This window comes from Branchiostoma belcheri, unplaced genomic scaffold, assembly GCF_001625305.1.
Source record: "Branchiostoma belcheri isolate BF01 breed outbred unplaced genomic scaffold, Haploidv18h27 scaffold207, whole genome shotgun sequence".
NCBI lineage: Eukaryota > Metazoa > Chordata > Leptocardii > Amphioxiformes > Branchiostomatidae > Branchiostoma > Branchiostoma belcheri.
Genome location: NW_017803569.1, coordinates 201,329 through 217,309, shown reverse-complemented (window position 1 = coordinate 217,309; position 15,981 = coordinate 201,329). Strand labels below are relative to the sequence as shown.

The following is a 15,981-nucleotide window of genomic DNA, read 5'->3' as shown; positions in this document are numbered from 1 at the left end:
ATATAATGGTTAATGACTTTGTGTATCACTCTGCGCATAGAGATTCAAGATCACTTCATTGAACATTGCAGTAGGATTGAATTCGAATTAGGTCCGATTTACAAACGAATTTTAAAAACAATATTCACTACAGACAAACGGTGTGAGGAAACTATACATCTTAGAGGAGGAAACTATTCATCTTACCAGTGAAGTTTTTGTTGCAGACAAATTGATTATTAATAAATTTGAAGACAAAGGGACGAACCGAGACGGGGGACGCCATAAACTTTCTGCAACTTATGTGATCCACTGCTGAACGAATCACGCATGTAAATTTCTACCCACCTGTATTGTTCCCCGAAAAGTTGCATGCCAAGTACGGCCAGGATGTAGACGATGATGACCAGTACCACTGTCAAGTTGGCAAGCGCCCCTAGCGAGCTGCCGATGATCGACAACAGCATGTTCATGGTCGGCCAGGAGCGGGCCAGTTTGAAAACTCGCAGCTACAAGGGGAAGAATTGATAGTACTCTGTCAGCAAGGAAACAATTGCAATGGACCTATACCATTATTACGTCACAGTTTGTTTACCTGTTCTAAAGAACATTCTAGAACGGTCACTTAAAAAGAATAAAGATCATTTCAAAGTTTTCAAAGTAATGTATGTCTGATTTTTTGCTGTGTCTAGTTGTGTTGACACAGCATTACATGCCGCATGGGTGATTTAGTTGTGACATTAGACGAAAGTAGTACTGTATCAAAAGCCTTATATTAGGCTAACGCTACACAAACACACACCGCGCTACGCACCCCTGTACAATATAAACGTCGATTGACCGGCATTCATTGCGATAAACAAACTGTGACGTAATAATGGTATAGATCCATTGATCTACAGATCTATAGAACCTATTAGGTGCTTGCAAATCTGAAAAAAAAGTAGTTGAACACCGTATGTAATATGTTTTACAGAGGAATGTTAATATCTATTTATACACATCAATATTTTTATATACATAGAAGTGTACAGCAAGGCCCTACAATCATCCCTGAATAGAGACGGGGGACGCAACAAACTATCAACATATTTGCTCAATTTGCGGTTGCTTTGTACGATTTACAGTATGGTCGAAAACGATTTTTTTTAACGGACGAACATTCATGCGCGCGGATGTCATGCATATCACCAAATCAACATGGCCTAGGGTTGTTCTTCTACACTTACCAGTCGGAATGTCCGGAGAACGGACAGACCCTTGACGTTGACCAGTGCCAGCTCGAGAAGGCTGATCATCACCACCACAAAGTCGAAGACGTTCCATTTGTCCTTGAAGTAGTCCTTGCCCAGTGCGATCAATTTCATGAAAGCTTCCGCGGCGAAGATACCAGTGAACACCTGTCGGTAAAAGCCAGTTGTGATTTAGTATGAATCATCTTGTTTCAACGTCTGCAAGCAAACAGCCCTGCAGTTCAAAGAGGAAACCGCCAGAGGGTCCAAACTTGTGTGACCTCTTCCCGAACACAAAGGTTATCGACCTGGGTTCGAATCCCTGGCAGAGCCATTGTTGTGGTGAGGTACTTGCGTCGGGTTTAAATGAGTACCTAACTTCGTGAAGAGGTGATAGTCAGCTGTCCTGTCAATCCTTCCACAAGTGTGGTGAATCATCATAAATACTAGTAGATAAATGGTCGTCTGCTAAAAGTAAGATCCATGCTTAGCTATGCCTAGTATTTCAGAACATCCCACATGTGTTGAGGCCCTCTAGAGAACGGGTACGTACCAGGTTGCCGACAGTCAGGGTGTTCTGTAGATCGGCGCTCATGCCGTGATGGTCGATGGTGAGGAAGGCGGTGTTGACGATGATGCACAGCGTGATGAACAGGTCGGCCAAGGGTCCATGACGATGTTGGAATCCCCCAGCAGGGGCAGCACGTCCACGCGCAGCACCTGTCCATGAACCCTTTCTTCAGCCGCTCCAAGCGTGTAGGTGGCGCGTATAAAACAGGCGATGGTTCTGTAGCAAAAAAAAACAGCCAACCGCTATGTTTACCGAACGAAACATATTGTATATTGTTTTTGCTACGTTTCCTCTTCTTCTTCTCCAAACAAATAAGGTCAATGACCTGAACCAGACGTCTGTCACCATGGTAAAAAGTGTTACATAATGTTGCATTTTTATAGCAGGAGGGATTTAGACTCCTGTCTCCGTCTACTAGAATATGCAAATATTACCTTTCTAATTTATATTGATGTAATGCTATTTTTGTTTCAGATGGTAGATTCCGTCATCCCACCACTTTTGATTCACCCCTGACGTCATCACGCTTCCGACTTCCGGATAGTCAGCAAGTGGGTCACACATCTGACGAAGGTTGACGAGATCGACCGAAAATGTATGGTGAGTTTACTTTTTTGTGTTGGAACAAAGCTCAAACTTTATAACTACTATCTTTGTTGTCTGCATATGAAAAAGAAAGATGCAAATTTCCAACTGTGAACGACTAGGCAAACTGCGCAATCTCACAAAACGTTCATTTTCAATAAGGTAGGTGCCTGTATTGCTGTTATCGACAGAGGGCCTTTTTACACAAGAGAATGCTACGTTAAGAGTACATGCACTTTTGTGACAGACGGGTAGGTGGCACGCATGAATCAAAACCAACAAACGGCATAAAACATCTCTTCCAAACAACAAGTGCCTTACCTGTAACCCGGATAGTCGGAGACGATGACCTTGGCACTTTTTCCTCGATTACTGACAACTTGTTGAACGGTCCGTCCTCTGCCTTTGCTTCAACCTCAACCGCAGAGGAGGAGATCTGGAAAGAACAGTAGTCAGAACTGTGCTTCCCATGCCGAACCAGCATTTCACACACAAGACCTATTGTAATATCTACCACCACAGCTTTACTGACCATACACATTCTATGAGACTATACCCTACGGACTAGAGCTCGCCTGTGCGCTGTTGATGGTCCCTGTAACTACCCGTACTGAAGCTGGACGTGCGAGACGGGGATTACATGTACGTACACGATGTATACACCAACGGACAATGTGCTATAGAGGTGATGTGGGAACACGTCAGAGAAACTCAGACAAAATTAAAGCTACACAACCGATGACACCAGTAATAAGCTACCTCACTGTTGCAGCGCCGCAGGGGAATGTGGGTAAGGTCAGAGGTTAAGATTCCTTCAGGAGTCAACAAAACATCGAACGTGGCTGTGTTTGGGTGCTGTCTGCTGTGTTCTCAACGTATCCTGGCCATTTCAGGATGTGAATAATGCTCACACGCCCCCAAAGGACGGCAAATTGAAAAAAAAGTATAACCAAGTGGGTGTTGTTACAAGACAAGAGATCTTGAACTTTGACCTAGACCACAATGCACCACGACTGCACATGCGCACTCCGAACAGTGAGATGCCCTATACACCTGCACACCAGGGCCATTTTGGGAGAACATGACTGCGTACTACTACCACAGGTGCGCTCACTCACAAGCATCAACAACTCGGTTGTGAACACATGCAAATGTCTTCTCCTAATGTCGTATCATTGTGCCATGACTCCTCAGATGTAATAAAGAACAGAAAGTAAGACAGAGATACAACAGGTATACCACACGAGAAGACACATGTCTTGCACCCATGACAGAGACAGGTAGGGTGCTCGGGACAGAACAAGGCGACTTACAGATCGGACGGGAGCCGCGTAGGTGCCTTTCGTATATGCATAGCACCATTTGGGGGGCAACCCGTACCTAAATCTCTGCTGACAAACCGCGAGAGGCTGTGAATAGATGTTGTTGATGTTACCCCGCCATATCATCTGTTGTGAAATATGCTGAGAAGGGAGAGACGTCATTGGCATTCTAGCCGTTGCTTTTGTTCGTTCAGTCCCTAAACCACGAAATGAAAATCCCCCGTTGACATATTCTCGCCTTGTCTTACGGATTCATCGGAGACGCGAAAAACTTTTCGTCCTGTCTTAAAGCGACAATCTCGCGGTTCAGCCCTTAGAATCAACCTTGCCTTTTAGACAGCATATAACTCTGACATACAGATAAATAGAACAAAGCGCGATCATTCTAGTACGGATTGCTGGTCACAAAAAGCATCACATAAGTTTTACGATTCGGCGCTGGGCTACGAGTTCCTTCATTTGCATATTTACGGTCCCGAAAAAAAACTACTTATAGTATAAACGTTGCTGACTTAGATGTCAACCCTGTTAGAAATGTCGAGATACAACCTTTTGTTACGTGACATCTAGCTGCATCCGCATGTTGCAAACTTTGGGGCCCTACTTGATTGAGGGTGAAATGGTGCTTTACATTTATGTGTCGCCGAAGGATATGGTTGAAGGCAAAATGTTTGAGCATTCAGCCACGTTGTTTTAACAGCAATGAGAGAGGGGTGTATTCCTGTAGACATCAACGTTAGTGAGAGAGAGAAGGAGAGAGAGAGAGAGAAGGAGAAGAGAGATGAAGAGAATATTAGGAGAGATACATGAACATTGATACAGCATGTTAACAACTCAGTTGCTGTTTTGATATGAATAGATATGAGGCGGGATTTGACAAATACGTTAGTAGGAAAAACGGGAGGAAGGAAACTGTTAGTAGAACAACAACATGACAGGAAGAAGAGAAAGATTTGTTGTTACAAAAACTCGGGTTGTTGAAGGTATTTGGTTTTATTCCGTGGTTACATTGATAACAGCCGCATCCAGACAAGCAGGTTGAGCTCAACACGACACGCGACCACGTACGTACGGCATCAATCGGGACGTGCTACTGGAATTTATCACGCCATACGACGAAACTTTGAGAACTACCTCTCCTCCGGAAGATTCCGGGGTCCACATGTCCACGCAATGAGGAGGCTCAGATCCCTCACTAGCAGCTTCGCTACCAAGACGGGCACTTGGAATGTCACCCGCTTCAGAACTAACCTTTCCGTCCACTTTGCCAAGCACGCTGCTCGTCCCCACTCTTCTTCCCTTTCTCCTCCTGAATATCCCCGTCGGGCACGTAGACCGTTTTACCCTCGTCTAGGTTCAAAACGGCCGCCGGGTATTCTTTACTGGACGGAGGGGTGTCATTGGCGCTCGTATGCGGCTTTTCCTTCTCAATTTCTCCGGGTTCTCCGGACTCGTTTCCCGGAGGGTTCTGCTTGGTTTGATCGCCGCTTTCAATGGTAAACTCTGATGCGGTCCCTGTTTGTGCTGCTGTTGTCCCGTCCTGCAGCAACAATAAACAATATTTCGTTATTGTGTATAGTGTTATCTTTCCAATATGTACTGTCACACATTGGATATGAGCCATTTCACAGTTTCATGTGCACATCTGCAGTGTGATGTGTAAGGATAAAGTGTCGTACATGTATATACACATGTACATAGAGAATGGCCTAAAAGTTTAAACTTTAACACCTGCACATGTGCACATGTGCCGTTATCATGCAGTGGTTATCTATCATGCAACTGGGAACAAGATAGATTCAAGTTCGGAGCGCTAACGAAGAAAGCCGAGCGGCCAAGTAGAATGAAGAGATCTTGTAGGAGGAGCTAGACAAGTAAAAGTACCCCCGGTAAACTTGAAGAAATTGTAGATATGACACCTAAGACGATCACCTGCAGCCTTGTAGCTGTTTTGTTAATTTTGATACTTTTTATGAAATGTCATTTTTCGCAACGAAAACCAAAATTCTAAGAACCGTTTGCAATTCTTAAAAAATATATACGTCAGGAAATTTCCCAATAAAAACTGCAGGTGAACGTCACTTGTAGAACATGCACTTCTCCTGGACTTGTTCATGCTTTTAAAAAAAGAGAGACACGTGCTGTTGACGTTATTATTACACAGAGCATGCAGGTTTATTGCAGAAGAACATAATGCAACACCTTAGCCATCCTGGAAACCCACTGTCTGGAACGGACTTTCCGTCTGGTGGAAAAAATGTGAAACGTTTTGTCCATCAGTAAAAATAATAATATTTCCTAGAAAACTACTGATGAATGGAGAACATATGTATTCATGATTTTAGGTTTGCGCACCAAAGGTGATGAAAATTACAGCTTTACGACTCCAACCTAGATATGTAAACCATATAATTCACCATATGCTTCCTTAGAACCAGAGCACTTTGTGGATAGTTTGTTAGATGGCATACATGAAGTTTACAGTGTACATGATTGCGGTAGATGATTACATTCAGATTGCACGGTGTAATAAAAATTACGGCTGACCCTCATTTCATTACATGCACCACCTTAACACCTCACATGCCTTTCTACTGACGTCACTTCCTCACTAATAGCCCGTTACCATGGAAACGCAGACGACATGGAGCTTGTTATTAGAAGACATGGGAGAAACCGTTAGAGAGGAAGGCGTCTACTCACCTCAACTTCTTCCAAAATTGCTGTTGTTTGAGAGGGGAAAAGCAGCAAAAGAAGAAGGATATTTAAAACACACATTGAATAAGCACGACAAAGTTATAATATTTAAACTATTGTAACGCGCCACCAAACTACGGGTAGGGTGCTAGTGAGATTTAACTAAATTAGGCGCAGTAGGTATTTTTCGAACTAAATTGAACGGTTATAAATACGTCGAATGTTAATGTGGCAATGGGTGCTAGTAAGGCATTGAACGGAGGGTATATGGTTTAGTTCACAGGTGTAGTATTAATATGCACAGATATATGTTAAAACATTCAGAAAGCTACGGGATGTTTTACTGTGGCTACACAAAGGACATGGAATGGTGGTAGAGAAACGCCTACAGGACGGAAACCATTTAAAATTGAGAATAATGGAGTCTAAACTGATGCTAAATTAATACAGGGGGGTTCAGACTTCATGGGTGCATCTATGTGGTAAAAAGACAATTCTAAACAAGTGTATGATCAACACTGGAGTGACGACTCTACCCTACATCGCACCCAATGTGATTTTTTTCTAACTTACTTTTGCCCACGACAAGTCAATGTGGAGCATGGAATGTCAACGGACAAATATGTAAGTGGAATATTGCGGATTATTATTGACGACAACTTCCTCGTCGCGATACAGTCCTAAAAAATCTTTATGATTATGATTTTCCGTTGTCACGACGACATCAGTAATCACAACTTGTAATTATTATACATTATATCTTTAGTGCCAATATTGGTCCACCTGATCAGACGTCTCCCTGGGTCTCTGAGGTACTGAGGGGCAAATGTTATTTACTCGGGCGGGGCTGGAGAGGGTGTTACCGGGCTTATGTCATCGGCAGGGTACGGTACCTTCGCAGCCCCACACACCGCACGGCAGGCAACACACAAAGAACAAACACCACTAGATACTGCGACACAATGATGATAGCATTATATACGAGCACGACATACAGTGGCACAGTGTTACAGGGGAGAAAACACAACACACATCAGTACACAGACCAACACCAAGAACACCATGTGATAGTAGCAATGCGACTTACAGGCGAAGACTACTGCTATAAACTACTTCACCCTAGGTGCAGTATATTCAACATAGCACATCGATACACAGGCATCACCAACAACAGCGACTAGAACTAACATGCACAACAATGATATCCAACACTGTCCTTACCGCAGTATTAGTGGACGTTAGGTATTGGACATGTAACGCTTTACAATGTTGATTGACATGATTTGAGTCGCCGCACTCGTGTACTTTTTTTGGTATTGCCGCCTTCAAGAAGAAGGAAAATCTCGGCTGGCAATGTGTTATTGCCACGGTAGTAACGTTACTTTAATCATCATTAATGTATAAAACCTTCTGGTATGTTCCTTGTTTCAACTTTTAAAAAAAATTGATTTGAAACAAACCGTGCAGATCTGCACCTGGATTTATAGTGTAGAGGCTTCCTGAGGGGATTCATCAACTTGGTCTCACAACATGTTCATAATAAACACGAGTTTCTGATCTGAGGCAATCTTCCTGCGAATGAGGATGTGCATCATTAAGAGATAGCTAGATAAATCTCTCCCGCATCATCAGCGATGTCCTTACCTTGCTATAGTTCGCTTCCTCCTCGTAGGAAATGGCCACCACAGCCAGCATCAGGTTGATCAGGTAGAACGACCCGAAGAACACCACTATGATAAAGAACAGCATGTTCCAGGGTCCGCTGGCTTCGATGATCTAAAGCAAGATGGGAAAATTATAAATTTAAAGACCATACGACATGAATAACACTGAGACATGCAACAGTTCCCGAAAATAGTCAACTGTGATAGGTATTATTTATAGGTATGAAATACATTTTGTTAGCCAGTGTCCTCACTATGAGACCGAAAGAAACAGATTATTTCAGACAGTTACAACAATTTCTCCATCCTTTCGTCATTTAGAAGATCACCAAAAAACTGCATTTCTACTAAGATCACAAAACCCACTAATTATGCAGAATGTGGGACTATTCATTATCCACTGCCTTCAAAGAAGAAGTCGAACCCCATAATAGCTAGCGCAGTAGTAGAAGTAGAAGTTTTTTTCCAGACAGTTGTTACCTGTCTCCTGTAACTGTATTGCAATGTGTTTTATTCTTGATTGTAAAAGCAATTAGCCTTCGGGCATGATTTTGCGAATAAAGTTTCATTATTCAATGGACAAAGACATTTGGACCAAAACTACACTCTTCTGATGTTAGGGAACATTAAATCATGCAAAAAATTATTCCAGTTCTTGAATTCTGCCGACAGTTGATCCAATTGACTTCTGCCAATGACGTTATGGCGAACATGGCATAACAGCTCGTAAAACACGTTCATCAGAGAAGCAAACAATACATAATTATTGTAACTATTGCAAGTTATTAATGTTTGCCTTAGTTTCTCAACCTTAATGACCATGTAGAAGGCAATAATGAGGTTTTTTTTGTCAAACTTTTTACTCGCACGCTCGCGTCAGTCTTAAGCTTGAGCTTATTTATTTATTTATTTATGACGATTTACCACATTTGTGGAAGGATTGACATAACAGGTGACTATCACCTTTTCAAAGATGTCAAACCTGAGACCAGACTGTAATGTTTGAACCACTCACACCGGGAAGGTCCCCTACTCTTTTCGATAAGTGTGGTGGGTTCTTTAACGTGCGTGGGGTGTGGCTCTCCCAAACACGGGACCTCCATTTAACGTCCTATCCGAGGGACGTCCCTAGCCGAAGCTAGGTACTCATGTGAGTGAAGTGAGGAAAGTCGTGTAAAGTACCTTTCCCAAGGGTACAACGTCGCGGCGCATGTTCGGACTTGTTCGGGTACGACCCGGAATCGAACCCGGGTCTCCCCGTTTCATAGTCCAGTGATGTACCACTACACCACACGACGCCACAGCTTGAGGTTCCCAATTGGTAATCAAATCAACATGGCCTTACCCAGTAATGACCGTATATAAAACTCACCAGGTTGTAGACGTTTTCCCAGTAGTCTAACGTGATGAGCTGCAGCGAGGTGAGCAGGGCCATGCCGAAGTCGTCAAACCCGGTGTAGCCGAAGTTCGGGTTGATCCCGATGTCCGGCAGACAGGTGAAGCCGTCCGGGCACTTCCTGTTTATACACAGGGAAAAAAAGCAGTGAAGCGTAGAGGAGTTTATTTCAAGAAGTACAATATCAATTTTGTTTCAGCTTAATTAAAACGACATATGCTCAGGACATTTGCGCAAAAAAACGACCTTCACTGCACCAAACGCCTGGAGGCACGTCAATTTTGTTACAGCTTAAAACAACATATACATCGATTAATTTGTGGAAAACTTGAAGTATGTCATGATAAATTTCGAAACAACATATGCTCAGGACATTGGTTTGCCAAAAACTGGCTTCGTTACATCACATGTCTGAAAGGACATCAATTTTGTTACAGCTTGAAACAACAGATAAAGAACAATAATCATGACATCGAGTTGCGAACAAAAAATACCTCACTACACGATTATCATGATGGATGTACCAAACGTAGTTCGAATTTTCTTTCCGGCGAGACATCCTCACTACTAGTATGGCCTCCTTCGGTTAGTATTGACCATGGTATAATCCTCACTAACGTATCGGGAAAAGGCCAACGTAGGATCACATGGTCATGTGCCAAGCCGGCCTACCAACTAGAGAGAGGCGTCAAATTAATAAGACTATGAACTTTTAGAAATGTCTATTGATCTGTGAATGTTTCCAACACTTGGAAGGCAATATACGGAGGACATCAGCTGCTTACTTGTCATTTTTGTTTGTTTGTTTACTATATTATTTTTATATTGATGGCAAACTCGCTAGATATTTTTGTCCGACACCAGATGCAAAATGCTGCCGAAGTCACGATGTTTTGCCATTTTACAAGTTGGTACAATCTGGCACTATAATTCTACTTGTCACACTTGCCAACAACGGTGACCATATGTGGAAATATATACCCATTCACGTAACACAGCACACGTATAGTTGAACAATTATGATATGATCGAATCCAACAACAACTCAGCCGCATTCTCAGGACGAATGACAGACGTTGAATGCGCTAACTCTACACAGAGAATGGCAACGTATCTCTAGAACAAATAATACACATTCTAGGTTGTTTTTTTTTTTGGTACATCGCTCCGGTGGAACATAAAGAAAGACTTGTAAAGCCGCTGCCAACACAGTTTCTGATCCATACTCATACACGTTTTGGCCCATGAAGTATAAGACACGTGACAAGACGCAGACATGTTATTGATGGTCATGATGAGTTCCTTACGTTTTCACGCTGCTTCCAAAACTTCCCAGGCTAAAGAAGCTTGGTATTAGAGATAAACAATCATGGTATAAAAACTCATCCCCTAGGAAACGATATCTTCCTGCTTCAACGTCTAATCTAATCTAATCTAATTATCTAGTCTAACCATACAATTGGTCAGATACTTCAATAGACTGATTCACGATAGCACACCCTAGACAAGAATCAATGCTAGTAATAAAAACCCTCAACACAGTTGACATTTTTATGAAAATCATTGTAAAGCGGCTTAAAGACCATATGACACTAAAAATACACCATTTCCTGATTGTGTTTAAGAATAATGATATTATTCAATTAACGTTTTGTGCCAAATATATCTACTTCTGTTATTGAACACCCATGCACCATGAAATAATATTCTTCAAAAGCGAGGATTTTCTCACAAGGTAATTGAATCATGAGCTGATCTGATGTATATATATATATATATATGAACACTGAATGTAGCGGCCAGGTTGATAACTCATAACTCGCACTTTCTTGAGAAGCCAATTGTTGCTTAATAATTCACGATTACATGTATTTATTGCATGATTTTACAATATTTGCTTTTCCAGCCTTGCAAACGTACACTCTTTTCTGTGCTGGGTTCCGAACTGTTTGCCAGGTTTACTCTAACTCATAATCTGATTACCTTACCTGGAATATGGAGAATGATCTTTTATGGTGCCATGTTCAACAATAGGAGAAGGATGCATATTTGGCGCAGATACATGCGTGTATTTTAATTGAATGATACTATCATTGTTGTTAAATTCAATCACAAAAGGTTGTATTTGGATGTCGTACAGTCTTTAACCCAGTTGAGTTGACCATCCACATGCTTCAACACCTGTAGGTCTGGTAGTAGGACATACTTGTATATCGATGGTTTTGTTTCTATATACGTTAAATGAAATAAGGAGCATAACTTACGCTGCTTCTGATGCATTTCCACAAACTACGTAATCACCGTCCACTTCGTACCAGTAAGCTGGGGAAAGAAATAGGACAGACGTTTGAGCTGATCTATCAACACTTCAAATGATATATGGCGTTGTCATCGACGATAACTTGTCAAATATACTTCTGGTTACAGGAATGCCTTTAGGGTGCAAAAATTAAGCAATTGCTGTGTTCCCCGCCATGATGGTGTCCCTATTTACATGTCAGTGAACCATGGTTTGAACTTTTTTTCGGTTCGAACCAATGGTTCAACCATGGTTCGAACTTTTATGTAGATCTTCTAAAATAACCACTATTGAATGTCGACAGCTCAGAGAAGAGAATGTCATAGAATGCATAAAATGATATGAGAAAACACAAAATCGCTGTGTACGCTTAAACTATAATCTATTGAGATGCAAATAAGGACACCAGCATGGCGGTCAGCACCTGTCTCCTTAATTGATAGGGAAAACTGGTCACATATCTATGTAAATTTCGTCATTTGACGCAGAAGCCAAAATATACATTTTGATGAAAATACTAGTACCCCCCAAGCGAATCAAAGAACAATAGTGTACATTTTTGTACAAAATTTCATTATGATTACTGTCATAGTAAAATAGCAGAAAAGACCATAAAATCGCTCCTTGAAATATGCAGATTTGCTTAGAATATGATTAAGTACCAAATTTGGTGCTCAATTTTTCAGCTATGCCGCTTGACTATGAAGGTAAAACACTGATAATGTTACTACAAACACGAAGCAATCCTACTCACTGCTGTTCTGTATATGTTCTGCATACTCGCTGTCTGTAACGTTCATGTTCTCCGGGAGGTTCTGTACACACTTATGTCTCAAGACTCCCAGGTACACTTGCAGCGCAAACAAGGCGAAGACGGTCAAACAGAAGACAATTAGCAGCATGACCTCTCCCAGCATCTTCATCGACTTCAGCAAAGCGTTCACTATTGTTTTTAAGCCTGCAAAAAGAATGAAAAGCATTGAAAATACGTATTGGCAATGAAACAATTCAGTTGATGCAAAGACCTGAGACGGGTCCTATAATTTGCACAATGGTAACAGACATCATCTAGGACCAAGTCAGATACAGTGTTGATGTATGTGATGTTGATCACTAAGCCAAGTATGGGTCAAAGTACAATTGGCTGGCAACGCATATATATTTATCTGGCATGTACATACTCTACATATTAGTCCATAAAACCTTAATTTGCCAATAATTAACAGGATTATGGACAGCCGTACTCAAAGATAGTCATTCTAAAAAGATTCTATGTGTATTAAATGATGCACACAACACGGGGATTATCAATATAGACCAGATGCAACGTTTTGTATTATTATTCAAAAGTCAAGTCAAGTAGTACAACTAGGATAAGGCCACACCAAGTAAATTTTATGGATGACGTCCTTTGGAGACCCTAAATCTAATGCGGGAGGGCGAAAAAAAAACAAGAAGGGCCCTAAAAAACAAGATGCCTAGATTAGAAATGTACTAAGAGACGACAAATGTTAGGACACAAATTGAATGAGGTGACACAGTGTAACAAGCAAGAAGTCTTTTATTCATCATCAAAACAGCAATAAATCAGGTGGAACAGTGGACAGTGAAAAATTTTCTGTTCTGTTCCGACACCTCGCGTTACGGGTTTCACGTCAATCTGACGATTTGCGACACTGCCGTGACTTTGGTCATAGTTACAGGAAGCAAAATTTCTTGTTTTTTTTTATCTAGGAAGAGGCCAAAATCAATGCGCGCGCGGACGTCATCCATAAAATTTACTTGGTGTGGCCTAACAATAGTTGCAATGTTAATGATAGTGCACCAGATGCCGAAGCTTTACAAGGACACATGACATAACATGACAGTCAGTCTAGTACAATGATTCATTCTCTGTAGCACATGCTTTGAATAATGTGACAGACTATAATGAAATTTTATCTGTGTTTATAGTTACATGATTGTTAAAACTTTTGATTAGACACAAGGAGATCTCTCACCTAGAGCTTTCGACCAGTCACTCTGGTCTTCCTCAGTAGACTGGCCCAGTGAGATTTGCCACGTCCTCTTATCTACCAGATACCTTTGACCTAGTGTTGACATCACACTTCAAAGAAGCCACGTGACAAGCCTCAATGGGTCAGTCTACTGAGGAAGACCAAAGTGACTGGTCGAAAGCTCTAGGTGAGAGAATCGCTTTGTGTCGGATCAAAAGTTTTAACTTTAAGTAATCTGGCAGACTACTGTGATCTTCTATTACCAATACTGACATCCCTCTTACCGCCATCAGATATCCTAGGTCATCTATTCAGTCAAACACGCCATGTATGTACACGTATACATGTACCCACTACCACTCACCACACCTATAAAAGAGTGCCTTTTACAAACCTGGAACGATTGATATGGTTTTGAGTGCTCTTAGGACTCTGAAGGTTCTGATGCCTGTCAAATTTCCTAAGTCTAACTCAGATAACGAAAATGTGACGAACCTGTTGGAACAAATGCAGCACATGGGTTAGATGTTTGCTACTGAAGCTTTTCTACCATCAACTGTTGAACTTTGGAACAATCTTTCAGTGACAGTTGCTATGATGACGTACAGAGAGAATTTTAATTTTGAAGTTGATTCTTATTTTACTCAACGCAAAACTCTGTGTTCTGTCTCGACAGTCCGGATGCTAATGCTGAGTGAGAGCTGACATAGATTTTAAAAAAGCTTGTTTCGATGTTGAAATAATTTGTGGTATTTTGTCGAACAGTTCTAGACTTGGCAATTAGAACGCGTCTCGGTCACATACAATGGAACAACGGACTTGATGGGGATTGTGCTCAATATGCTGTTGATGGTCCGATGTATCAATGACCTTACAACATCATTGTCGTCACATCCAGGCTAGCGGCAAGGCTCAAGTCCAAGGTATGTATACAACACACGGGTAGACGCGATACTTACGCTAAACATACTACTAAGAAGTCCAACCAATTCCACGGATCTCTGAGATAGGTGAACTTGGTGAGGATGAATCCTCTGGCGATGATTTTGACAACCATCTCCAAGGTGTAGATCCCTGTAAACACCCACCTTGGAGGAGATACAAAAAGTTGTCAGAATTAAGACAAATCGCGAAAATCTTGACACGAAGCACTCCAGTAATTGGTATTTCAAGTCTTACGAATTCAATTCTTGTTATCTTGTATACATAGATATAGACAATATAGACACGATATATAATATAGATAAGGTATACGTACAAATTAAATTCACAGTTACAAGTGCGCATGTGCAGTCGTGATACCACGTGGCCAGCGGCTTTAACTTTGACCTTAGACCACAATGCATCACGACTGCACATGCGCACTTGGAGCTCATGAGGTACTAATAATAAAGATAATAAAGAACTTACTCTGAAAGTTCAATCGGGGTCGTCAGGGCAAGGAACACACAGTTCACTACAATCGTCAACATCACAGCAATATCGAAAAATGTAAGATTCAGTCAAGGAAAACAAACATCAATTCTTCCAATCAATACAAACTCTTAGACCAGGCAACGTTAGCATATTACATTGTACATATTGTAGAACAATGAAGTTTAAAAACTTCCTGTGAGCCAAGCAAGTTTTCATTCGATGTTATTATCATCTCAAAAGCAAACACAGTGAGTGAGTGGCCATGGTGGTTTATTTGACCCAGCAACGTCCTTTGAAAAGGACACTAATGCACACCATACGTGTGTTTCAGCACGGAATGTACCACCTATGCGTGACAAGCGAACTAAATCCCAGAAACGTCTCATGAATACATGAAAAAATAAGCCCAGCCGAGACTCCGAGCAGACCGTGCCAGTACAGGTAAACACCCCCGCCTTTCAGGTGGGCGCAGGTCTCAGGAGACAGACTCCAACACCACGGGCGACCTTTCATTATTGATCGTGATTTCAAGGTCGCGGCCAGGAGCGCGACTACTTTACCAGTGACCCCCTGAGACACGAGACCTGTCGGGGCCAGTCAACATCATATTTGCGGTGCAACTGTTCGTTACTGAGCATTACTGGGAGGGTGTGGTGCAATCTGTATCAGTATAGCCGGTATAACCGCCCTTCGGCGTAACACACCAACTTCGCAGGCACGCGGAGCGGCGACAGCTAGCTATATTACACACCGAACGACCTGTTACACTCAATCTTTGCACATTTCTGATGATGTATGATCATGATGTATGATGATGCCCCAA

The 15,981-nt window shown here is 41.8% G+C and overlaps 1 protein-coding gene across 1 annotated transcript in view; it reads right to left on the bottom strand.

The window, feature by feature from the left end:
- The window catches only part of LOC109469536 (sodium channel protein type 4 subunit alpha-like), an 83,105-nt gene that overhangs the window by 22,037 nt on the left and 45,087 nt on the right, over positions 1-15,981 (bottom strand). Inside the window, 15 exon segments of the mRNA XM_019768068.1 lie at positions 328-488; positions 1,209-1,379; positions 1,765-1,931; positions 2,689-2,803; positions 3,127-3,179; positions 4,941-5,229; positions 5,892-5,934; positions 6,393-6,412; positions 8,031-8,162; positions 9,423-9,567; positions 11,711-11,768; positions 12,500-12,703; positions 14,137-14,237; positions 14,702-14,830; positions 15,153-15,233. Of these exon segments, the coding sequence (XP_019623627.1) occupies positions 328-488; positions 1,209-1,379; positions 1,765-1,931; positions 2,689-2,803; positions 3,127-3,179; positions 4,941-5,229; positions 5,892-5,934; positions 6,393-6,412; positions 8,031-8,162; positions 9,423-9,567; positions 11,711-11,768; positions 12,500-12,703; positions 14,137-14,237; positions 14,702-14,830; positions 15,153-15,233 (1,869 nt within the window).